Here is a 26627-nt window from a genome sequence, read left to right on the forward strand (position 1 = left end):
ATGCGGGTTGCTTTTCTCCATTACTCAAAACCGGTACAAGATATCAACCTCATTTTAATCACGTTTTCCGGTTTAGGTCAAAAGTAATTTTATATCCGTTTTCAAAAAAAAAATCACACTTTCTTGTGTAAATTCTGCAAATTTCAATTATTGCATTATGGTCTCTAAATCTATCATATTCAAACAAGGATCAAACATTTTAGGACGTTTTTCTTCGATATGTTTTCAACTCAAAAAAGATCTAGGTGTATTTTCTTTTGTTGGAGCTTATCACTAAGGATGTCAAGGAAAATTATGGCATGGCGAATACCGCCAAAATATTTAAAACAAATAAAACAAGTGTATTAAACGCATATTTGTTGAAAAAAATCAATATGGAGGCCCAGATATTAGGCGGCATCCATAAATTATGCAACGCTCATAGGAGGGAGGGAAGTATCCTTGAGCGTTACGATTTGTTACACAGGAGAGGGGGGAGATGAGCTCAGCGTTACGTAACAAAAAAATCTCTGGAGAGGCTTACCAAAAACGAGCATTTTAATCAAGCAAATTCTTCTACAGCGTTGCGTAATTCTTATAAGGGGGTAGGTGTTGGCGCTACGTTTCATTACTCCTAAAATCGGTTTTTTTTTTGCGTTGCATAATTTTTTGGATGTCGCCTTAGTGCATGATTTTTATTGGTGATCTCTCGCTCGATTTATTTGTTTTTGAATATACGAACTTTCCAAAAGTCGTGCAAAAACTATTTATTTGTGTAATGTGCCATGTGATATTCGGCTCGAGAGCGGCTGTTAGTGTCAGTAGGATTGTAGCGCTGGCTCCGCAATTGTCGTGTACACTTAACATTGGCTGTGAAGTCTGTGTATAAAAAACAGAAGGTCGAGTTCCGAATCTGATCTTACCTATCTCAGCATACTAAGACAAATACCGTTCATGTGACATTCATAGAGATGCAGATCACCTCGGTCTCATAACAACGTTTGTCGAACTAACAATCCTCTTCCTATTTTCTCCCCAACGACCGTAAGGACGCCATTATTAATCTTTCAAAAGTGAGAGTTACTGAATTGTTGTACATTGAAGATGGTATAACATTCCAAAAACTATCGAAATATGTGGTTCTCGGTGCGATTGTGTGTCAGATATAACCTTGGGGCCGTTCAATAATTACGTAAGCAAATAGGGGAGGATGGCGGGAGTGCAATTTTAGATATTCTTTACGCTATCTTACAGGGGAGGGAGGGGGGTTAATTGATTATCTTACGTAAGAAAAACATTGTTAATGGAGCTATTCAAAAAATCATGTTCATGAAAGTGTGGACGGTAAAATTCATAAAAAGAAAATAAAGGAAGGACGATTAACTCGAATTAAGGACAGAAGAGGAAACGAAGTATTATGCTTGCTCCAGGATGATAAAACTATAATGAAAATCTATATATAGTATATACAGTAAGAGGGAGGGGGGTAAGGAGGGGGGGTATCAAAAAATCTTACGATGTATTACAAGGGGGAGAGGGGGGATTGAAAAATTGGAAAAATATGCTTGCGTAATTATTGAACGGACCCCTTCTACTTTTTAAAGTTTAAAAAAGTGTAAGAGGTTGTGTATGAGACACGACCGCGAGGTTAACGTAGAATTACAATAACCTGCCTGTTCTGGAGAAGGTTGTGGGCACGGGAGGAATCATTACGTCTTGGGAATATTCGACTGATTTTCTCGGTTAGACTGTGTTGCTTCCCAATTCTCGGGACCCAAATCCCCTGGTCGGTCCCCTGGTGTATGGTCGTACGTGCTGGCCAAGCAGACCGAACGTAAAGTAAGCACTATGGACCAATTTAAAAAGCTCGTTATCTAGATCTGCGACGAGAGGTTGTCGTCATACCACACAAAGGAAGAGTGTTTCGAGCTAATATGTCGTAGAAGTTCTCAATAAACATTGCCTAAAATTGACTCCGGAAACAATATCTTGTAGTATCATTTTTAAACACATTTTTAGCGTATTCGAACTTATCGAACACCCACTATTTCACCCCGATTCCAAAAGTAATCATATTAGGTGGTATTAGGTCATATTTGACTGTTTTACAGCCACCGGAAGCCACCATCTTGAACTTTGAAATGGCGTCTGGAGCCGATCTTCTATTTCTGGCCATTATTTTGTTTCTGGATATCGATCTTGGGTGGTATTCAGCCATTTTAAGCCGTCTTTCAAGAATCGGAAGTCTCCATCTTGAACTTTCAAATGGGGTTTGGAGTCTATTTCCGGCCACTAGATAACATCCTGGCTCCGAAAGTATCCAAATTGGATTTTTGCCTTTTTTAAGCTTGGATTGGTCGATATCTCTATTTTCCACAAAGCTCTACATTGTTCAATAGTACAATAGTTAGCATAATAAAATCACAATTCTCCACATTCTGGTGGGCTCTTAGGTTCTTTTCCAATCAATTTCTGCAAGAGTGAAGAAAAGCCGTTGAAAACTGACTGAGTTATAGGCATCTAATTAGCACCCCTGTCCTAGAGTGTTGCCTTAAGACGTAATTTTACGTCAAAAAAATCTACTATCTACGATATTTTCTTGTATCTAAAATGTAATTAATTAATTGAAGTCCTCAATTCGATATGTATTAAAATATTTGCAAGCTTTGGAGTTAGGTTGAAATTCATTATCTTTAGAAACTTTGAGATATTTTCATAGAAATATTTTTCGTGTTTTTATTTTAGGGACCATACTTAAATGACGTAGCATTTTTTCATGATTTTTAAGCCCCCCCTCCTAGCATTTGGTCACAAAACCTAAACCCCCCTGAAAAAAAACGTAGCATTCGAATAACCCCCCCCCCTCTCCGCTTCTGAAATAACGTACAGAAATACGTGCAGTCAGGTTTTCTACGCGGTTTTTTATACGCGGATTTTTGACGAGGTTTTTTTTACGCGGATTTTTTAATTAACACGGTTTTTCACGCGGATTTTTGAATTAACGCGGTTTTTTTACACGATACCGCGCTAATTCAAAAACTTTTTCGTGAATTTTCGAATTAACGTGGGTTCGGAACCAGAAACGTTTGAATGACCGTCAAAGAGGACAATTTTAAATACTAGTTCTAGAGCGTCTCGGGTTTTTTCTAAGCCCTTCTTACTGGTTCACTTTACGCGTTTTTTTACGTGGATTTTCGAATTAACGCGGTTTTTTTCACGAGGTACGTAATAAAAACCTGACTGTAGTAACATACATACAAAAAATACTTGAAAACCGTGTCTAATTCAATTTATTTGCAACTTATAGACTCGTGACTGCATCTTCTGCTTCGAAGGGCTTGTGTTTTGGTACAAGGAGTAAAGGTGTCTGCAGAAAACACAGAAACTATTCCGGAAATGAAACGAGTATCTTGTAATTTTCACAATTAAAAGCCACAAAAAAGCAACGATTTTTGTATTCAAAACAGATTGGGTGTTTGGAAATCCGAGTGATTGTTTATGTAGCAGAGCTTTAGAAGATTTCAGAATGCCACAGATAAAAACATTTCGACAGATCTCGCTGCAATACTTTGTGCAATGTTTTAGTGTGTTTTTAGAATACATTTTTCCTGCAAAAAAATCAGTCTATAAAAAAATGCTGCGTCGATTCTACTACAACCCCCCCTTGTCAAAGCTTGTCACAAAATGATGATATCCCCCCTCCCCCCATAAATGCTACGCCATTTAAGTATGGCCCTTACGCCAGGGCATACGCGCGTTTTTGGCTCGGTCATTCTCCAACCAATTTCAAATGTCTTAGCCCAAATGGAGCTTTCAAATTACACACAGATTTGTACTAACTTCACCAAAATATGTTGAGCTATTCCAGCTTTTTTTTTTTTTATACTTTTTCGCGCCACTTTTCAACTTTACTTGAAATGTAAATTGCCTCAGAGCATCATCCCTATTTTGGAATTACTCTTATAGGAAGGTAGTTGGCCGTTATAGGCTTCTAGATTGTATTCCAGAAACCGAAAATCGCCAAAGGTGTTTTCTGGGTATTTCTGGATTCTGGGAACTGCATCATTTCGATTCCGGAAATACCTATATACCTATAGCAGACAAAAGTCGCTCGGCTCTGATTAGTCAAAGTCTGCGTTTTAGAGGGATTTTACATTTTTCTATAGTATAAAAGTTAGCATCATCAATTAAGGAATGTTCATTTTATAAAACGGACATTTTGAATAGACGATAAAAACTAAACATTAACTCCAAATTTGATGAATCTTCCTTTATCGTGTAGTTGAGTTTGTTGACATTGTGCCGGTGTTTTGGTTTTGGTGTCGGAACGGTTAAGTTTCGGAAAATGGCACGAATCGATCAAGATACTCGTTTTTGGATTGTTCAAAAGTACTGTTCCGAGGGACTATCCTGTAGAAATATTGCAAAACTTGTGAAAAGGTCTAAGTCTACTGTGTACCAGATCATCAGAAAGTTTGGAGAATACGATTCTCTTGAAGATTTGCCAAGATCCAAAACCAGAAAAGGTGCGGCTATTCCACAAATCGAGCAGAAGTGTGTGAAGCTTTTACTGTCCAATGAATGTGACTCTGTGCGAAAAATTGCTTAAAAACTCAGAGTTAGTATAGGAACGCTTCAAAATATCAAACGAAGGAATAACATCAGAACCTACAAAAAACAGAAGACACCGAAACGGACCGAGGAACAGCATGAACGGGCAAAGGAACGATGTCAGAGGTTGGATAGGATACTGAAAAAGCAATGAAACTGTTGCATTTTAATGGATGACGAGACTTACTGAAAACTGGACGCAACAACACTTCCGGGGCCACAATTTTTCAATTCTATTGTAGGTAGGGAAGTACCAGATGTAAAATGATCGATTAGAATGGACAAGTTTGGTAAGAAAGTGCTTGTATGGAAAGCTTTTTGTTCTTGTGGAAAAAAAAGTTTGCCATATTTCACAATAGGAACCATAAGCGCTGAGAATTACCGGAAGGAGTGCATTCAAAAACGTCTTGTTGCTGTGTATCGTCAACACAAGACCCCACCAATGTTCTGGCCAGACCTTGCATCCGCCCACTACGCTGCTGCCACTCTTGAAATGCTGAAGAAATATACGATTAAATTCGTCGAAAAGGCGAATAATCCACCAAATTGTCCAGAGCTACGTCCGGTTGAACGCTATTGGGTAATTATCAAGCGGTATCTTCGAAAGGATGGTAGAGAAACACAGTCAATTGATGAGTTCAAGAAAATGTGGTCATCTGCAAGCCGAAAAGTTAAGCCAGAAACTGTAAAGAGGCTTATGAGTGGAGTTCGAGGAAAAGTTCACCAGTTTTATAGTTAGATGAACTTAGTTAGGTTTTACATTTTGTACTTTTTGTTGAAAACTAAACCTTCATTTTGCAAAAAACCGTCTAGAAATTGCTTGAAAAATAATAAAGATATCACCAAAACAAAGTGTCCGTTTGATAAAATGAACAGTCCTTACATAAAAGTTGTCATATTTTTATTTTACAACCGAGGTGAACCAACGAACATCATATCTGTTGTTGGGGCCATATCAGAAGTGTATTAGATTCTAAAATTTGAATTAGGTTCATAATGCAACATTAAAGAAGTATGTTTACCACGGCAATCATCTCGAGGATATTAGCGCGGCAATTGTTCTCATGGACGCAATAGAAAATAGTCCTATAACATCGGAAATCTTGGCAACATTCATGGATTCGGAAGCTCGAAAGTTAGACAAAGGTGAATAAACACCAGCCACAACATAACATCTCGAGATAAATTAAGGGTGTCCACGCTGAAATTGCCACCATGAAATTGCTTTAACTTTTTAACCGTTGGGTAGAATTTAATGAAAATTTGGGTGGATTTAGTTCATAGTGCATTATTTACATCCTGCAAGTTTTAAAGTCCTGTGATCAAAACTCGCGGAAATGGAGTCGAAAGAACAGCTCGTGCGTGATAAAATCTTGCGCATTCATCACGAGAACAAGGATCTCTCGCATCGTTCCATCGCTGAAACGTTGGGAATCGCGAATTCCACGGTGTCGCGAGTGATTAAGCTGTTCGAGGAACGATTGACCACCGATCGGAAGCCCAGAAGTAAAGGAAAAAATATTCCGTACAACACCAAAAATCACAACCGCGTAGTTGGGGCCTTCAACCGAAACCCGAACGCCCCCGTTCGGGATGTGGCTGAGAAGCTGCACCTAAGCCGAAGTTTTGTTCAGAAGGCCAAAACTAAGACTGGGCTTCGAACGTTCGAGGTACAAAAGGCCCCTAATCGCGACGAGAAGCAGAACAAGTCCGCCAAAACCCGTGCCAGGAAGTTGTACCTCAACATGCTGACGAAAGTTGAATGCTGCATCATGTACGACGAAACATATGTGAAGGCCGACTTCAAACAGATCCCCGGCAACCTGTTTTTCACGGCCAAGGATAAGTTCAGCGTTCCGGAGCATGTCCGCACTCAGAAGATGTCCAAATTTGCGAAGAAATTCCTGGTTTGGCAAGCCATCTACACGTGCGGGAAGCGGTTGCACCTTTCGTGACCCAGGACACGGTGAACGGACAGGTGTACATGAAAGAGTGCCTCCAGAAGCGGCTGCTTCCTCTCCTGAAGGCCCACAACGTCCCAACAATCTTCTGGCCGGATTTGGCCTCATGCCACTACTCCAAGGACGTGCTGAAGTGGTATGCGGACAATAAGGTCAATTTCGTGCCGAAAATGTTCAACCCTCCCAACACTCCGGAGCTCCGCCCCATCGAAAAGTACTGGGCGATTAGGAAGCAGCACCTTCTTAAAGCAGGTATAGACGAAGCAAATGTTTGTTATTTTTTAATACAGATTTAATTTTGTGCAAATAAAAATCGTACCAAAAATAGCAAATATTTGCTTCGTCTAATACAGGTATTAGACAAACCGAAGGTAGTGAAGACAGTCGAGGAACTGAAGAAAGTATGGGTTTACATGCAAAAAACGGTTGATTCACAGGTTGTGCACAATCTTATGGCTGGGTGCGGGCATTTGCGTATGAACTGTAAATAAAATACGAGTAAAATGGTAAAAAGAAGTTTAATAGTTATTTTTCAATCCCTGAAAATTTGATGGCAATCGGATGAAAACTCGAATTTTGCGAATCAATTTTGTGTGTGGCAATTTCATCGTGGAGGGTGTCCACGTCAACTTTTTGTTTTTTGTTTTTTTCTAACTTTTTTCAACGTTTGTGAAGTTTCTCTTGAGAATTGTAATTGGTGATATTAGCAGGAGAAAGACGGTTCGGTACAGAATAGCAGTATCACTCTCCAAAGTGATACTGTCTCCCCGCGAAAACAGCTTTAACCCTGAAAAATAGCCTTCAAACTCTGATTACTTATCAACCACATGCACATAATGATTATTATGAAAATTGATAAACCCACAAATTTGAACTTTTCACAAGAGTAATAATTGTGATCGTAATGATTTGCTTCTGATTTCGAAACAATTTTTTACAAATATAGCAAAAGCTATAACAACCAAGGCATATAAACTCCTTTTAGCATATTAAAAAACGAGCAAGGTTCTGACGTCTTGCTGGCCTGAGAAGAATGATGAACTTTTTGGATGTTGCCCAAGGCTGTTGACGACTCCAGCTCTCACGTGTGAGTGATTCGCCCCCACAGCACAAGGAAAGACCCCCATGGAAGCAAGCCAGCAACAGGATAGATATTGAAACTGACATCAGATAAACAAACGCCGCACCGGGACTCGAGCTTCCCGCCAATGCCCAGAAAATAACAAGCTTTCTGCAATTATTTTCCCTATTTAATCTTTTTTTTTGTTCATTTGTCTGGGGAGCCACAACACTCAAGGTGCACATTTTCTGACCGCTCTGGAGGCGGCATGTCCCACGCAGCAATTCAAAACGGAATGCTGCCTGTTTCCTTAATTTCATTTCTTTTGGCTTCTGATCCGTAAGACGACAGATAATCTCCAATTTCCAGGTGATAATCATAGCATCGCTCTAAATTTTAGTGTCAGGTAAAAATAGAATTATTCAAAATGTTGAATCCAAAAACAACGTCGTTCCGTGCGGAACATAATTCCGGAGAACTACTGCGACGCATTAGAAATAGCATTGGAGGTCAAGGTTTACATAAAAAAGCCTGACACGGGACGTCCTGGAACGCCTACAATCGCCAATATCTCCTGCTCGGATCAAGAGCAATAAAAGTCGTACCTGCCTGGGGCAGTCGCGTCACCGGGCAACGACGACTAGGCAATTTCCTCCCGGATCGAAGGCTGTCTGCTCGACTCGGTGATGAACTGTGTAAATACGCACGACATAAATCTCCTCGGATGCACACTTCCAACGGATCACGCCCAACGGACAAACAACTTTCATCCCACTCGAAATCGAGTGTTGGTTATGGGGAAATATTTGGGCTTTATTGCAGAGGCACATTAATTGCACACATCGGTTGACATATGAAAGGCAACTCGTTTTTGTCACGGATCTCACCTTTGATTCACGACCTGTCACTTGTCAATTGTCATGACAAATTTCTTATTTCAAATGTCTTTAAAATGTTCTGTACTTGAAGAAAAAATTAAATTTAACTTATACACCGTACACTGAATAATCAAGCGATTTTATCATTTAAATAAGGTCATTAATTTTCAATATGTTTGGTTTGATCTTAGAAATTTCAATGGGTTTCAAATGTGACAATTCTTAGTCCTATGTGAAATCTTTAGAAATTTGGGTCGAAAATAAGCAACAAATGAACCTGGTTTGAAAAGTGTGTAATGAGAGGAGCAATTAAGGCGAAGGTGGGTCAGGAGGTTTTATTTCAAGAGAATCAGGTATAATTTTGTTCATCTATTTCCTTTGTGCGCAGGATAAGCGTGATATAGAAATAATGGAAAAGTGAATTCTTGAATTATTTCAGAAAGCTTTGAGGTCAAAATATCTCAAAGCTTAAAAAATTCAATGAATGATTTTCTGTGAAAATTGTGAAAATGTTTGTCAGACAAATGTTAATTGACCGAATTGTGATTCGGGGTCAACATTTGTTTTAAATTAGTGAGTAGAAAAATGACATATCTGGTTATTTATCTGCACAGGTTTTTTGCTTACGCTGCGGGTATTTTGCGAGCACAAAAGTCCATAATTAAAATTTTACCGATAATAAAAAAACATATTTTAAATCATTCTTTAAAATTTTTCCTCATTGTGATTTTTTCATATTTTTTTTTTTAAATAGCTGAGAATACTCGACGCAAATTAATATAGTAACATCACCCACATTTTCTAGCACCCGTTTAAGGCTATGTCAAAAGCACTCTCGAATAACTTTAAAAAAACGTAAATAAAATATGATAAATCTATCGATCGAAGCTCCCCAAATGATAAAACCAACGACACTTTATTTGATTCCCCAGTCCCGCGCGCACAATATCGCAGCAAGCCACGCTTCACACACTTGACTTGAATTGAGACCCCGCTGACCAGCACGCGAGCCACCGCTGCCGTCACCAAGGAAACCACGCGCGGTTCCATGGAAACGCGAAACCGGCCAAAAGGTCGCGTGCGCCGGCACGGCCGCAAAGTGCATCGCGCGCGCCATTTTACAAGCAACAGTGACGCTAAGCGCATCTTCTCCGTTTGTTCGACCGCGCGCGTGACAAGTGCATCGACATGGAATACAAGCTGGAAATGGTGAGTCAGTCTTTCGAGAAGTACAAAAACCTACGCTTTCCTCTGAAGGTGTGGATACTGGTGAACGCAACCGGGGGAAATCGGATTCTTCGTTGGAATGAAAACAAAACCGTCATCCTGTTGGAGCGAGACGCTTTGGAGCAGTATCTGCAAACGAGGGAATCTATTTTCCGGTGTTCGAAGCTTTCAACCTTTTTTTGGTTGCTGGATTTCTACGGATTCGAACAAATTGTGGACGATTCGGGCAAAGTGACTAGCGACGAGGACGAGGAAAAGCTTATTCTAAAATATAAACACGATTCATTCACCGGAGAAAATCGCGCCTATTTTGAACAGTTGCTTCGCAGCCGCCACCTACGCGAAACATTCAATAAACAAAATGGAAACTGTTCGATGCATCAGGGAAAAATTCTGAAAAATACTAAACAATATGAAACGGGAGAAAATGGCACAACGGTAAGCGGCACAAGATCACAGCTTTCTTCCAGCAGCTTTGCACAGGAAAAGTTCATTCTGCTCATGGAGACAAAATCGCTCGAGCTTTCGGTACGTGAGGCTTACGGAAATCTCAACATTGGCGACGACGGACTGGTTCCGATCATCGAAGTTCCAGCAGCGTACTGTAACGAACCGGTCACCGAACTTCCAGAGTATATGAAGCAACGCGTTATCGCGGGCAATTACGGTCGGGTCAATTTGGACGATTTGAAACGCTTCTTCGGTAATTATTTACCGGTTTACGATGATTCGCCTGGTAAGTTCCAAATAATGAAACACAGTTTTTTTAATTAAATATATTTTTCTAACCCACAGAGGCCCAGAGTGCAAAGGTACCGGAGAAAAAACCTTCGGTGGAAAAAACTCTGACATTAACGCCAGCGGAAAATAAAATGGCAGAGGTTCACCCGAAAAAAACCGTGCCGGAAAAGTTACCGCCACCGGTCAACACGCTGGACACTTTTGACTACCAGGATGAAAACGTCCATAGTGGCTCTAGAGCAATGAATTTTGGCGAGTTTTCGCCGCTAACGCCACTGGAGGATTTAGGTTTTCCTAAAGATGAAGAAGTGGAAGGGCAAACGTTCGTCGAGGAAGACGTGAAGTGCACCGTCGTGGCAGACCCACTGGCGGCGGAGGAGGAGTCCCAGTATCAGCTGTGCGTCGATATTCGTGAAACGTTTGATTTGCTGAATCAATTTTAAAAATCGTGGTATACACTGATTTTAATTGTTAATGCAAAAATCAATTGAACATAACCATTTCCATGTTGGTAGATTATTACTTGTTACCATTTTATAGCTGCTAATTTATTATAATTATGTCTGAAATAGGGTTAAACTAATATAAATTATAAAAGCTAAGGCATATTAAAATAATGAAACTAGTCATAAGTTATTCTAAGCATTTCAGAATAGCAAGTTAAGGATTATTAGTCATATTTTTCTCTTTCACAAATTTCAAAATAAATTCAAAAATTGTTTATAAGATGGCCTAAAAATTGTTGGGATTTTATTGGTTAAATTCAAAGATTTCTGTCCTGTGTCGTTCACGAAACCATAATTCTAGATTGAATGGCGTATTTTGAGGTCATTCCCATCGATGGTTAATTTTTTAGGCAGAATACTAGAAAATATCAGTTCGCGCCAAATAGAATCCTTTTCTTAAAAAATAACAGACAAATTTATCCACACCCACCCAATTAGTTAAGGTCCCCTTCCCTTTAGAGGTTCGTTCCTTTTCCCCTCCCAATATGTTTATTTTGTGTAAGAACCACGTATGTCAAGTTTGACGTAAATCGGTTCAGACGTTCCAAAGTTATGTTGTAACATGTATACAATAGAGTGGGGCGTTATCTTTATGTGGAAAAAATGAAACTTGATAGCATAACGCCAGAACCTTTTTTGTTCTATTTGGGGCTCCAAACAATCCCAAAAAGTTCAATCTTCATTTCATTTGTTTGGTTGTTTAGAACAGAACAGTTTCTTATTCAATTTAAAATCGAAGGCGTTTGGTTAACAGGATGGGAGAAAGCGTAACATTTCAAAACCTTGCTAACATTCGCTTCAAATAATATTACAAAATCTTAATGAGGAACTCAATGAGATTTGATAATATTAGGTCTCTCTGAAACCTGAACACGGCCCAGTAGATTATGATTGCCAGCATCCCAAAAACGTTTGTGTGATGCCAGAATACGGCGAAGCTTTTCACTGAAGTAAGTGCCGGCCAATACGCCTGGTGCTGGTGCTGCAGCACAGATAGTTTTTTGTTAAAGGAAGTGCCGCTGCACCTACCGCTGACGCTGCTACCACCACTAACGCCACTGATTCCCGAGAGTATTCACTCTTCAACTAGGAATTTAATATCGGATGACTGCATCTTTGTGCTGAAGCTGCTACCACTATCGCTGCTGCTGTTATCCGCTGCTACGTAGTTAGGACCGTCTTACTAGCCATCTACTAGTTAAATGATTGATTTAAACAGAAACAGGAAGCATTTGATTTGAGTGGAAGTTGCCGAAATCAGTTACACAACACTTAATTACGTTGCTGTTGCATGTTGCATATTGCTAAGACATGAAGGTGAAGTCGAATTTACAACTATCTTTGTGAAGGCGTTCAACAGTTTTAATGAAGTGTAATGAATGAACGAGAAAATTAGAAGTATATATTTGTCCTCTAAAGGATAATTTATTATTCAATTCAACATCCGGTGTAATTCTGATCACATCTCTATGCCATCGCCGACAATGGGAATGAGGCATTATTCTGATTACCAGTGGTGGGCACCGCTAATCGAAAATTTAGCGACGCTAACCGCTAAGCCGCTAACCAGAAAATTTAGCTCGATAATCGCTAAACGCTAAACGCTAAACCCATATCAGCGGAACTTTCGCTAATCGCTAATCGCTAACTTTTTAATATGTAAATAGTCATATCGCTATATTTATTGCTCGTGTTTTGTAAGATTTGGACCACTTTGATTTTTTTTGGTTAAACAAACGAAAACAATTAGTTTTTAACGCTATTCACAATAAGAGGTTCACGAAACGGTATTCATATTTGATGTTGTAAAAACAAGAATAACAAAAGTTATTTAGCTTGCATTGAAAATAGATACTCATAGGAATGTTTTCATAAAAAATTCTATTATTATCTGAATCGAAAAAGTAGAATCAAAGTTGTCATAATTTCAAGCGCATTGCAATTTGCCAAAGTTCTTGGTGTGCCGAAAATTCAATCTAGACCTTGTGCTTGTTCTTCAAAATGCTCCTGTGGCTTGTACGATAACTGGAACTCCATTCTAGGGTAAAAAAACTGACAAAAGTAACTTTCGCAGTAAAGTATGTTCATCTTTCGAAGCAATTTATGTACGCCATCAGCAATTCACAGTTTTTCTAAATATTTCTATTGTCGCTTCTCTACAAAATTTAGCGAATTAGCGATTAGCGTTTCGAAGGCCAAAATTTTAGCGACGCTAACAGTTTCGCTAACCAGCTCAAAAATTAGCGAAATCGCTAAATCGCTAACTGAATTTTAGCGTCGCTAATTAGCGAATTAGCGAATTAGCGTAATGGTGCCCACCACTGCTGATTACACAGTGGAGAGCTGCATTCAAAATGAAATTTTGACGGCCCACAGGTTTGATAGTTTGAAAACGTTTGTATGGGTAAATACGGCAGCTTTTCGTTAGAGAAAGTGCCAACTGCTGATGCTGTCGCTACCGCACAATATAGAAGCAAAAAATTGTATTCTTGAATTTAAAATATGACTTATCTAGAGTTAATATATCGTAAGAGAATATCTACAAAATACGTAACGCTTAATAAGAAGGGGAAAAAAATAGAAAAATATTTAAAAATTTAAATTTTGAAAATTGTTAAAAAAAATTAAGAATAGAAAAACTAAAAATACTTGATAAAAAATTTCTGAATAAAAATAATTTCAAAAATCAAAAAAATTAAAAAAAAAAATAAAATTGAAAAAAATTCAATTTTTTAAAGTTTGAGAAATTAAATACAAACAAGTTGACAAATCAACATATACTTTTATAATATTTTTTAGTATTTTTTTTACATTTAACTGCAATTACATAAGGCAGCGGTTCTCAACGTGGGGTACGCGAAAGCCTCCAGGGGGTACGCGAAAGAAAAATCAGTAATGGCGGATAAAGCAGTTTTTCTTCATAACACTTCATTTGTTGTTTAAACCTGCTCTTAAAGCATGACTGTACCAATCAAACAAACCATAGTTCAATTTAAAACCTAAACTAGACTACCACACAATGATCTACCACTACTTTCTCCCACTCTGCGAGAACATTCCAAGCCAGGGGGTACAATTGGTTTGGAAAATATCGCCATGGGGTACGCGGACAAAAAAAGGTTGAGAACCGCTGACATAAGGAATAACTACAAGATATGTATTTTTTTGTAAGAAATGTGTTTTCTGACTTTTAGGGGGATGAATCAAAAATAAAATGATTCTTATTTATACGAAAACAACAAATCAATTATGAAAAATAAATACAAAACATTTTTTTTCTCTAATTCGATTATATATAAAATTCGATTATATATAGTGAAAAATAATCGGAGTCTATATCAGGGATGTTACGGATGTGATTTTTCAGACATCTGCAGATACAGATGTTGATGCGGATGTCAATTTTTATGCGGATGTTCCGCATTTGCGGATGCGGATGCGGATATCCGTTACATCCCTAGTCTATGTATAACCGACAAACAAATAAAAAAATACGGATTTGATTATTTTCAACAAAGGTTCATCCCTACAATTTTAAACACAATTGAAGCACTTTGGCTTACCAGCTCCAAAATAGGATGACCATAAAAACCGCTTTATTCGATGTAGCTGATTTTCAATAATTTTTTTTCATCAGGTGATCGATTTTCGATTTTTCAGGATCAAATTGAAGGTAATTATTTCTATTCCCGAAAGATAATACCAAAAAAATGTGTGAGCTTTTACATGCAAAATATTTAGAATTATAACAGTTTTGGTCATATTTTTAAATTATATTTATTCAAATATAAAAATAACTTCTTTTCTTCAAATTTCTCCATATATAGAGACAAATGGGGCTAAGAGAAACTTTTTGTGTTTGCCCCGAAAAGAACGACAAACAAATTAAACAAGCATATTTTTTATGATAAACATCAATAACTTTAAGCAAAATAGAGAGAGAGAGCGAAAATGTGTTTTTTTTTTAATCTAAATCAATTATTTTCAAAAATAGAGGAGAACTTTTTTCAACAAAATTGCTTTGACTTAATGGAGCTATAATATTGTAGAACAACTTTTTCTTCCAGCTCTTGATTTCATCGAAAATTTGGGTCACACTAATTTTTGATAATTTTTCTGTTGGCGCTTCATCATATGTAACACTTTGTAGAAAAAAGTTTTTCTCTAAAATATTACTGTCGAGCTCTAGATTCAATTTTTTCCTAAATTCAGTTTCTGGACCATTGCACAGTGGTCCAATAAGGCAAATAGTGGAACTTAATTTCATAGCGCCTTTCACATTCATCCTAGCTTAATAGTGTCTTTGGAACAATTATTTGTATAAATGTCCCGCATAATCGCAAATTGTCAAAAATTATGAAAAGTTTACTATACTAAAAATATAAAAAAATTAACTTTTTTGTGTCAAGAGATAGAGGAATGGTTTATTCAAGAAAGTTATAGAAGATTCAAAAACATGAAACTTTGTTGAACAAATGAAAGTCCTATATTCATTAGGTACGAAGTTAAAAATTATATTATACAGAACTTATTTAAAACTTAGTTTTTTGTACTTAACTTTTGTTACACTGTTCGTTCGCTAACTGGGCTGAGGGCCCAGCCCAGTTAATGAATGTCGCTCGCTAACTGGGCTGACATTTCAAATATCGTCAAATAGCGAGGGGGATTTCGATGTAATGGCGCTAGGCAAAACTCTCAGCGGAAATTGGAAAATGTTTTAAACAAATACACTAAAAATCCTGATTGATGAACAGATAATGAGAAAAAATAAATTGCTTTCCTTGCGTTTGCTTAACTTGCACTACCCGTTGCCTGGAAACATGTTCTTTTCATAAATCATTTATTTGACCTGGAAACAAATAGATGAATATCTAGTGGATCGCATGTGTGATGACAACCAGAATCCATTGAACTGAAAAAATCAATCTCAATTTACTATTCATGTGCCCCTATCTCGTTTTGACAGCAACATGCCAAACGCTGATTTTTGACGTTCATCTGCTTTTTAACTGGGCTATAGCCCAGTTAGCGAAAGCCCAGTTAAAAAGCAGCCCAGTTAAACAGCACCCAGTTAGCGAACAGTTACATTTTACACGAAGGTGTTATTCGGAGAAATTGCTATAACTTTGAAAGGAAAGGTCCTAGCGATGTGTGGTCTTCAACAAAAACGCGTATTTTATATGCCCAAATGCTTCTTTAGAACAACGTTTTCTCGTAAAATGTAACTAACAAAAGTTAAGTACAAAAAACTAACTTTTAAGTAACTTTTACGTAAAGTACTCTGTAACTCTGTTCTCAATGAAGATAGATTTTTTGTTGTTCAGCAAAGTTTCATATTTTTGCAAGTTCTAAAACTTTGCTAAATAAATCATGCCTCCATCTCTTAACACAAAAAAGTTAGTATTTTTAATATTTGAAAACCTACTGTAACATATGCTCGCCGAACTTTAATATGGGTGAATTGGGACAAATGGAACCTACATGAGTTTATAGTACTTGAGCTTAACTTCAAGGAAAAGTATTGACACAATAATTCCACTTCCCCCTTTTTAACATATACGGTCTTGAATTTATCGAAAAAGTAAGCAAAAATATGATATAACTTTATAAGTAAAAGTCCTACAGATATATGGTCTTTGGCAAAAATGTGAGTTTGTGTGCCCTAATAATTTCTCCGAACAACACTTCCGTGTAAAATGCAACTAACAAAAGTTAAGTACAAAAAACTAAGTTTTAAGTTAGTTCCACATAACGTACTTTATAACTTCGTACCTAATGAAGATAGGATTTTCATTTGTTCAACAAAGTTTCATATTTTTGAATCTTCTTTAACTCTTCTCAATAAACTATTCCTCTACCTCTTAACACAAAAAAGTTAGTTTTTTTTTTAATTTTTAGTATGGTAAACTTTTCATAATTTTTGACAATTTGCGGTTATGCGGGACATTTATACAAATAATTGTTCCGAAGACACTATTAAGCTAGGATGAATGTGAAAGGCGCTAATGAATTAAGTTCCACTTTTTGCCTTATTGGACCACTGTGTATTGTGTAGTGACCAGGCTTCGAAATGGTCACGGTAGAACCACTTTTCACTGCGATAATCGTCTTCTTCTTCTTCTGACGCTACCAAGGCTCGCTGTCGGAATACATTCTTAAACAAACATGTCAAATGAGTATCGCCATCACGACGTTATTTTCCTCAAACGTATTTTGACATTTTTAATAAAAATGAGAATTACGCACGTTGAGTGCGTGTATTCTGGAAACTATTTATATCATTGATCTTGTAATAATATTTCTTAACATAAATGAACGAAGTAGACAGAAATTGGCCGAAATAACATCGCTTAACGATTGACAGTGTGCATCTATTTGATACGCGAGTGTCGTTTGACTATCCTTTTCTTTCTGTGAGCTGAGCGGCGATGAACGAAGTAGACAGAAATTGGCCGAAATAACATCGCTTAACGATTGACAGTGTGCATCTATTTGATACGCGAGTGTCGTTTGACTATCCTTTTCTTTCTGTGAGCTGAGCGGCGATGAACGAAGTAGACAGAAATTGGCCGAAATAACATCGCTTAACGATTGACAGTGTGCATCTATTTGATACGCGAGTGTCGTTTGACTATCCTTTTCTTTCTGTGAGCTGAGCGGCGATGGTTTGGTTATTTTACATTTACGAGCGAAAGCCGACTGTGACGCGCGCTAAGGAAGCGAGATCAAATGAAAATGGTGACCGTTTACAAGCCTGGTAGTGACTGCACTGGTACATAGTTAGGACCTTCCTAGTCGCCATCTACTAGTAAAAGGATTGAGCAGAAACAGGCTCTCATATAGCACAAAGAGTGCATTCCCAGTTTACTAGGCATATGGTTCTGTCGACCGTGTCAGGAAAAGCATCGAAATTTGCAATTCAACAAGGCTTGACAATTTCCAATAGTACAATAGTTCGAATAATCAAATTACACTTTTTCGCATTTACGCGGAAACCATCTATGGGTTTTCCAATCTATTGCTGCAAGAACGAAGAACAACCCTTGACTTAACCTAGCTGACTTAGTAGCATTTGAAATTGCACATATTTATCCCTTTCTTCGTTTTTCGATTTTCCTTTTCGTTTTATTTTTCTTAAATTTTTGTATAATTTTTTTATTTTTATTTTTTTTCTATTTTTTTAAATTTTTCTTTTTTTATTTTTTTTTATTATGTGGCCAAACTTCCTGAGAGAGGCAGTTCTACGTCAAAATGTCAGCAAAAGAACAACCATAAGTTCATATTCAGTATAAAAGCACCTTGAGAGAAGCCATGAATGAACAGAGTCTCTCAAAATTCCGCTTGAGAAGGCCGAGAAACGCATCAACGACCAGAAAAGGGAAAACCCTAAGTTGATTCTACATTCTGCTGTAAATGGTTCCGAAAAAACTAAAAACAAAAAAAAATGCGAAATTTTTTAATTGCTGGAAATTTTTATCAAAAAAAGAACTGAAATGTTGATCTCTTTTTGGTCGTTGCAAAAAATTTAATAACTTTTTTTCAAATCAGCGAAGCAATCAAAGTACTTGCAAACGCCTTAATAGTTTAGAATCAGAAATCTAATTACAAATTATGTTTTGAATGATTGAAAACACTACTGAATGCGAGACAAACAACACAATAGACTATAAATAGAAAATAGCCAAACCTAGGTCGAAATTCTTGAAACCAGAAGCCATAAAATGGCCAGAACAAAAATTGGTTTCTAATAAAGTTTTGGGCCCCTCGGAGAAATCAAATGAGAGACCAAAACTAAAGAGGATTCAACAGTTAGTTCAAAACGGCTGGAGGCATCTATAGATGCTGTATTTTCAAGATAAAATTTTTCTGCAAGTAAAAGTAAAAAAAAAACAAATGCACCAAATTTAACTTAAAATGTATGAAAACACGAGATCAAACAAACTGAAGTCATTTTAAACAGGTAGTAAAAAGGTAAAAATTAGACATAAAGGTAGAAAAATAACATTACAATTTAAGTTCAGTAAACTCTCAGGAAAACCGGAAAATCTTAAAAAATTATCGTCAGAAAAAGGCCGAAAGCTACTATCAAAAACTTATTCTAAATTTACCTCAAGAAAAATCTAAAACGTCACTCAAGGGTAGAAAGAAAGCATACAAAAGTTTATGCTTAAAATCATCTCTATAATCCAATAGCAGTCGAGAAGAAAATAATCCTGAATATACCTTTAAGTGACTAGAAACACGTCACAGGGAAAAATCAAAATTCTATAAACGTTTAAAAGGTAAGAAAAAATTTAGTTAAAAAAATGGAAATTACTTTTTATCGACAGTTGCGACCGAAAACTCAAATGACCATAAATTTGGTTCAAATTAATAAAGTAATTCTAACGAGAGGAAAAGGTTAAAAAGAAAATGATTCAAATTCAGCCTAATGGTTGGAGGACGCTTCTAAATGACAGAAAAGGCAAACGGAGAAATTGGTTTCAAAAAACTAGTGGCTAAAAGTGGTTCCATGATGGATGTAACTAATCATAAAACTGATTCCAAATTTAGATCACAGTACCTCAAAAAATTAAAACAAAATTTATGAAAAATGATTCCAAATTAGCATAAAAAACATAAAAGTACCTCTGCTCACAACATGTGCTCAACATGTCTGGAGAGCCTTACCAAAAAAAAACGGAGAGGCCACAAAAAATGAATTGAATTTTATCTTAAATTATGACTGACAACGATTCTAACCATTTTTTTTTTTAAGCTATCCAACGAAGATATGAGCAGTTTTTCAAACCTAAATTTAAATTGCGAACTATTCAGAAGTTCTTTTATTTTTCATCAATAAATTGGAAGAGTTAGTGATTGAGGAAAATTGCATATTCCATTTTTCAGAAAAATAGTGGTGTTTTTTGAATTCCTGGCCCATGCTTTTCATCACCAGTAAAGCAAGTGGCGGATGTCAGAATTGTTAAAGTTTTTGGTGGAATCGCCTTCCGGAACATAAGTTAACTTCCTGGTATAAAGAGTTATTTTCTAGGGCTTCATTTCCAAATTACAAATGAGCTTTCAGATTCATGCCTCTCCCAATGAGAAAAGGATTTTTTGGCTTTAAAGGGAACTTTTTTCCTAGAACTAAAAGGTCACCATTCCAGAGATAAAAAAAAAATCTTGATTACCTGTCAACCAACAGACTGACAAAACATCGAGCAGAACCACCACTAAGCCTTTCAAAAACCCGCAAACCACCCGTCGATTCACTAAACGCACCCAGCTGAACGTCTTGATGTGTTATAATTCTATCGCTTTGTGCTCAACGAGCTGAAATTGATCTCTCACACAAACAGAAAAACACCAACCCATCTACCACCCTTCTCCCGTTTTCCTTCCTACTGATCCCACCACAGCCAGCCAGTCCAAACGTTTCACATAACGAAATCTAGATGTTTGACTGTTCCTTGCCAAAAAAAATACTACCTTATGTACTGAGCGCAACTGAGACTGTGGCAACCCAAGAGACCTCGCGGTGAAACAGCAGCAGCAGTGACAGCGGCTTAGCCGAACAGGAAAACCACAACATAGTTATCGTCGTGGTAGTTGCGGAGCACGAGAACGAATTCAAGCCAACTGGCAGGTCACACACGGGGGCAGCAGCTTCTCCAACTGGTGAGCCACCCACTCGCGCTCATGGTACCAGTACCCACAACCAACCGTTTTCCCTTTCACCGTTCGAAAAGTTTGAAGATGTTTTTTTTTGCGAAAATCACTATGTAGTATGTGCACTAAATAATTCGATGGGACAGCCAGGATTTACAGATCATCTCACCAATCGAGAAATCGGTTCAAAAATCTAACAAAATTGACCCACCAAAAATGCCTTCAACACACCTCTGCCCAAAATGATCAAGTCGAAATGATACATGCCTCGGGCAATCTCAAAACAACAGCGGATAAGATCGAACCAAGGATGCCGCCGCCGGGAACCGGCAGCAGCAGACGAGCAGCACTACACACCACCACACATACAGCTGCAATGTCGTTGCGCTGCTCGCTAGCTCAGGCAGAACTCTGATATATGTACTACCGTCCCGGTGCCACCCGCAACCGCGACGGCCGAGGGAATCCGATTTTTGGCTCTCTGACGTCGCCATTTCTCGCGTTGAGCCACACGCGGCGGTTCGAACGTTATAAACTAGTGATTATCTCCCAACACATACAACAATTTTGCTAGGTGCTGCTGCTGCTGCTAGTGGTGGCTAATCAGGACGCACACGCGTGAGCGGCAATACAAGCTGCGAACCGCGAGAGCGTGTCTGACGACATGCAGATGCGCGCGCGCGGATAAGTATTTGAGGCACCCCAGGGCTGACGACGGCGCACAGTGTGTCCAAATCGAGAAACGGACGGCAAAACTATATTTTCAAGTCCTATGTTATCCATATCTTCTAGAAAGTTGCTTCGTTTACTGCTGTCCTTCATATGCTTTAATGGAATTAGTTACAAATTTCACCGTATAGAGGGCGCCATATCCAACTTTTAAACGTGACTTGCTAGACGAATGGTTTCTTCTGCAAAGTTGTGTAAAATTTGATTACAAAAATGTTTGCTGAATACCTCAAACCTTTAGAAACTGAGATTTCAGAGCTACAAGACGTTTTCTAAAAAGGCTTTTTAAAAGCAGTTTTTCGTCCATATGTTCAACTCTAAGGCCTTAAACCTGACTGTATATAATTGAGAGTGACGTGGTAAATCAAGATGAACAATTTCTAGTGATATATTGGTTATTATATACAGTATTCATGAAAGAAAACTGGAAAAAAGTGTTTTTGAAGGCTTTTTTTATTTGATTTGAAATTCGAAAAGGCGCAAACGAATCCAAGATTCTATGAAGCCATCCGATAGAGTACCTTTCTGACTAACAGAAAAACACAAAACTACAGTGGGTTATTTGTAGTTTTGAATATATGGCCAACTGAAGTTACCTATTTTTACATGCATTTGTGCGCTCTTTATAGCACAAAGGCCGGCGCGTACACTACGTTTCCGTTTCCATGCCCAACGAACAGACACCACAATGGGGCTAAATCTAGAAACGGACGGAAATAGGTAATTTTGAAGTCCAATGTTATCAGTATCTTCTAGAAAGTTGTTTCGTTTACTGTTGTCCTTTATATGCTTCAATGCAACCCACTTCAATTTTCATCATATAGAGGGCGCCACACCTAACTTTTGAACGTGACTAGCTAGACGAATAGTTTCTTCTGCAAAGTTGTGTGAAATTTGATTACAAAACTGTTTGTCGTATACTTCGAACCTCTAAATATTGAGATTTGTTTTCAAATTATTTTTTTTTTCTAAAAGGTGCTGTATCTCTAAAATCTCAATTCCTAGAGATTCAAGTTACTCGGCAAACAGTTTTGTAATAAAATTCTGCACAACTTTGCAGAAGAAACTATTCGTCTAGCTAGTCACGTTCAATAGTTAGGTGTGGCGCCCTCTATATGGTGAAAATTGAAGTGGGTTGCATTGGAGCATATAAAGGACAACAGTAAACGAAACAACTTTCTAGAAGATACTGATAACATTGGACTTCAAAGTTACCTATTTCCGTCCGTTTCTAGATTTAGCCCCATTGTGGTGTCTGTTCGTTGGACATGGAAACGGAAACGTAGTGTACGCGCCGGCCTTTGTGCTATAAAGAGCGCACAAATGCATGTAAAAATCGGTAACTTCAGTTGGCCATATATTCAAAACTACAAATAACCCACTGTAGTTTTGTGTTTTTCTGTTAGTCAGAAAGATACTCTATCGGATGGCTTCATAGAAGCTTGGATTCGTTTGCGCCTTTTCGTGTTTCAACTCAAATAAAAAAAGCCTTCAAAAACACTTTTTTCCAGTTTTCATTCATGAATACTGTATATAATAACCAATATATCACTAGAAATTGTTCATCTTGATTTACCACGTCACACTCAATTATATACAGTCATGTTTTAGGCTTTAGAGTTGAACATATGGATGAAAAACTGCTTTTAAAAAGCCTTTTTAGAAAACGTCTTGTAGCTCTGAAATCTCAATTTCTAGAGGTTTGAGGTACCCAGCAAACATTTTTGTAATCAAATTTTACACAACTTTGCAGAAGAAACCATTCGTCTAGCATATCACGTTTAAAAGTTAGATATGGCGTCCTCTATACGGTGAAATTTGTAACTAATTCCATTAAAGCATATGAAGGACAGCAGTAAACGAAGCAACTTTCTAGAAGATATGGATAACATAGGACTTGAAAATATAGTTTTGCCGTCCGTTTCTCGATTTGGACACACTGTGCGGCGGCGGCGTGGCACCGTGTAGTGAAAAAAAAAAACAAATTTTATCACTGCGCAACACGTTCAGCACAAGCGTACCTACAAGAAAACCAGTCGGTCGTTTGTGTTAGTACCTAGTCAAAGAAACTCACCACACTTTTCGTTGGAAGTGATGGCAGTTGTCGCACATAGTCACGGTGTGGAATCTGCAAATAAGAAAATTAGAAAAACATGTAAAAACAATTAATCAAGTAACATTTGCTCGTGTTGTACTCATGACAATGTCTCTGTTCTAAAGATGTTGAGCATTCAAGTTGGTTCGATAGGACGATATTGTTGCACATCAGTTTTCGTTGACAAGCGGATATCATAAGTTTGCTCATAAAGCATTGCTTAAATACGAATTCCATTTATGCTTCAAAAATCCAAATATCACACACAGGTGTGCTATTGCTATTTCACCTTGAATCAGTTCCTACGCATTTTCCGTTAGAAGCCGGAATAAATATTAAAGAATAGATTGAAAAAAAAAATCACAAAACGTGATAGATGAATTGCCTTTTATGCGTAAAAGGAGCCAGGCGCGTGAGCTATGAAAGCATAAAACGGAATGTTCGGAAATGCACTTGCCAACGGACCAAGCTTGCCATGTGTCGAGTTGAAATTCTGCAAACCATCAGTTCTTTATAAACTGTATTATTGTGAGTATTGTGACATTTGAAATGATGGTTTCTAGTATTTTTCGAATTTAAACCACATGGTCAATTGAATAATATCAAGGTGCCTATCCAACAACAAATCCCTGAATGGTTATTCTAGTGCTAGTTTTAAAGTTATAAAGTAAGACACAAGTAGTAATCCGCTCCGTACATCTTTAATATGTATCGTGCCGTGTCAATTAAATTTTGTGTGAGTAAAAAAAAACATTTTCTTTTTTATCTACCTTTTTGTTCCTTTCCCTTTCCTTTCTGCCATAATCTCCAAAACCCATTCTTTTCCTTTTTACTTAACACCTATATGTTCAAAACCTTTTTATTATTTTCATACCTCTATTTCTCTTAAATAAAATTCGCTCTCTATAGCTATCTTTATTTTTCTCGTTATCTCTTTACATTGCTTTATCTCCATTCAACTTTTTTTTCATAAATTCTCTCTATTTCGAACCCATTCCTTATAATGACTTTAAATTTTTTGCTATTCCATTTCTTGAATTTGCCTTTCTTTCTATCTCTTTTTTTCTGTTTCTATTTAGCTTATCTCTACGAATTTAAATATTTTTATGTTATTTTTTCTCAGTACCATAATAGCAGTTTTTCTCTATACTGTGTTCAATATATTCGTTCCTTTAGTATATTTTGTGAAAGTATGCTATGTTATGTTTGTAAGTTTTTTTTTTGTTTTTTTGATGCGCGATGAAGCAATTTCGGGAAGTCGTAGCAAAGCGGGTTTCTGAGCGATAACCAACGTATATGCACATTATTCAAACGTTTGAAACCGTATGGAGTTAAACGAGATTTTGGTTTATAAAGCCATCCAAGAGTACAAGGAGACATCCTCTTTGGAGGACCGTAGTAAATCCGGTCGGCCATGATCTGTAGGGAGCCCCCTCAAGAAAAGATGCTGGAGAGGGTGAGAGTGATCACAACACACTGGTCACGAGTTCATTTTTTGTGATAAGAAACTATTTGGCCTGGAACAGTCGCACAATGCACAAAATGATCCATTGTGGGCAACGGCAATATTTCGAAGTCCTAAAAGAGTGTTCCCCGACTCCAAAGTGCAGCTTCAGTGATTATTTGGGAGTAGTTCGCAAGCGAGGTAAGCTTCCGCTGGTTTTAATCGACAAATTGACGACTTTGCTTATCTCAATATCATTGTTTATTATGAAACAGAAGTTTCGGAGAAAGTTGTTACCCGGGGTCTTCGAAAACTCTTTGGAGATGACCACTATGTGTTCCAGCAAGACGATGCACCAGCGCATGTTGCAAACTTGGTTTAAGGCCTGACGGATTTTCTGAATACAAATGATTGGGCACATAGATCCCAAGATCTAAGCCCAATGAACTTTCTTGTCTGGTACCACATAATGTCGGAGCTTATAGGTTACAAGAATTCCAACAGTTTCAAGCGAGTTCCATGAAAATCCGCAATGAAATATCCAGCCTATGGCAGCTTCGGGAAGCGTTTAAAGTTCGTGAAGCTAGCTAAAGAAGGACTCATTCCAAAACATAAAAAAAAACTTTCAATAAAACTTTCGCCTTCTCTCTCATATTCTACACACTCCCTGTTATTTTCTATACTTTTTCGCTCGTTTCCTACATTGGTATCTCTAATTTACTCTTTCTCTCATTTTCAATACTTCTTTCCTTCGACTCTTTGTAAACCTTCTCTTATTATGTCATGTTTTACCACAAAAGATCAAAATAATGGTCGTAGTGGTCTAAATCTTACAAAAAAATGTAATGTTTTACAAATTTTCTCTTATTTTCTACACTCTTTCCGTCATTTATTACACTCTTTCTGTCGTTTTCTAGACTTTTTCTTCTATTTTCTACACTCATATAATTTTTTACACTCTTTCTGTCATTTTCTACAATCTTTCTCACGTTTTATACATTCTTTGTCATTTTTTGCATTCTGTCTCTTATTTGCTATACTGTTTTTCTCAGTTTCTTCACTTCCTTACTCTATCTCTCTCTCTCTGCCCTTCAACTCTCTCTAAACTTTCTTTACATTCAAGTTTCTCTCTTTCTTCGGTCTTTTCTATCTTTCTCTCGTTGTCATTCTCTCTCCTCTTTTCTTCTATCACTCCTCTCTTTTCTCTCTTTCTTTCTTTATCCTTTTCTACCTCTCTTTTCTCCCTCTCTCACTCATTTCTTCACTCCTTCTCTGTTCTTCAGATTTCTCTAAACTTTCTCTTACTGTCAAATTTCTTTTTTTGAACTCTCTTTCTTTCTTTTGACTCTCTCGATATTGCTTTCTCTCTTACTGTTTCTTCTTCTCTCCCTTCTTTACTCTATTTCTCTTCGTTCTTTCTTTTTTTCGTGTGAGAGCAGTTGTTTCCATAGTGAAAGATATTCTCTGAGAAGAAACGACAAGCCTGGCTCTCAGTTTACTCTCACCATATTTTATTTCAATTCTTCCTCTATTTTCTCTCTCTCTCTCTCTCTTTACTTACTCCTTCTTTCCGCGTGTTTCGCCACTCTCCCGCTACACTCATTGTAGTCTCTCTCACATCGTCTCTCTAATATCGTCTACATAGTCTCTCTCTCTCTCTCATAGCCTACACTCTTTTTTATCGTCTACACTCTTGCTCTCTAATCGTTTACACTCTCTCCTTTATCGTCTACACATTTTCTCTC

The 26627-nt window shown here is 37.5% G+C and overlaps 2 protein-coding genes across 10 annotated transcripts in view; one reads left to right on the forward strand and one right to left on the reverse strand.

Moving 5' to 3' along the window:
- LOC129725533 (myocyte-specific enhancer factor 2) overlaps nucleotides 1–26627 on the reverse strand; it is a 205573-nt gene that overhangs the window by 126268 nt on the left and 52678 nt on the right. For 8 of the 9 annotated variants that reach the window (XM_055681500.1, XM_055681499.1, XM_055681495.1 and 5 more), the window contains exon 2: nucleotides 23418–23471. The exons of the other annotated variant lie outside the window; for it this stretch is intronic. The gene's annotated coding sequence lies outside the window, so the exon portion shown is untranslated. The remainder of the gene's footprint in view (nucleotides 1–23417; nucleotides 23472–26627) is intronic. 9 annotated transcript variants of the gene reach the window in all.
- LOC129725534 (uncharacterized) lies at nucleotides 9553–11125 on the forward strand. The gene is made up of 2 exons (XM_055681502.1): nucleotides 9553–10452; nucleotides 10512–11125. Exons 1-2 carry the CDS (start codon nucleotides 9678–9680, stop codon nucleotides 10898–10900), a joined length of 1164 nt encoding a protein of 387 aa, XP_055537477.1. The 5' UTR covers nucleotides 9553–9677; the 3' UTR covers nucleotides 10901–11125.

Source organism: Wyeomyia smithii, chromosome 2 (assembly GCF_029784165.1).
Source record: "Wyeomyia smithii strain HCP4-BCI-WySm-NY-G18 chromosome 2, ASM2978416v1, whole genome shotgun sequence".
Classification (NCBI taxonomy): domain Eukaryota; kingdom Metazoa; phylum Arthropoda; class Insecta; order Diptera; family Culicidae; genus Wyeomyia; species Wyeomyia smithii.

What these genes read in the sequence shown, in the direction of transcription:
- LOC129725534 (XM_055681502.1), top strand. Translation starts at nt 9,678, where the DNA reads ATGGAATACAAGCTGGAAATGGTGAGTCAGTCTTTCGAGAAGTACAAA. An exon ending in GGTTTACGATGATTCGCCTG is followed by an intron (nt 10,453 to 10,511) that starts GTAAGTTCCAAA and finishes TCTAACCCACAG; the next exon opens with AGGCCCAGAGTGCAAAGGTA.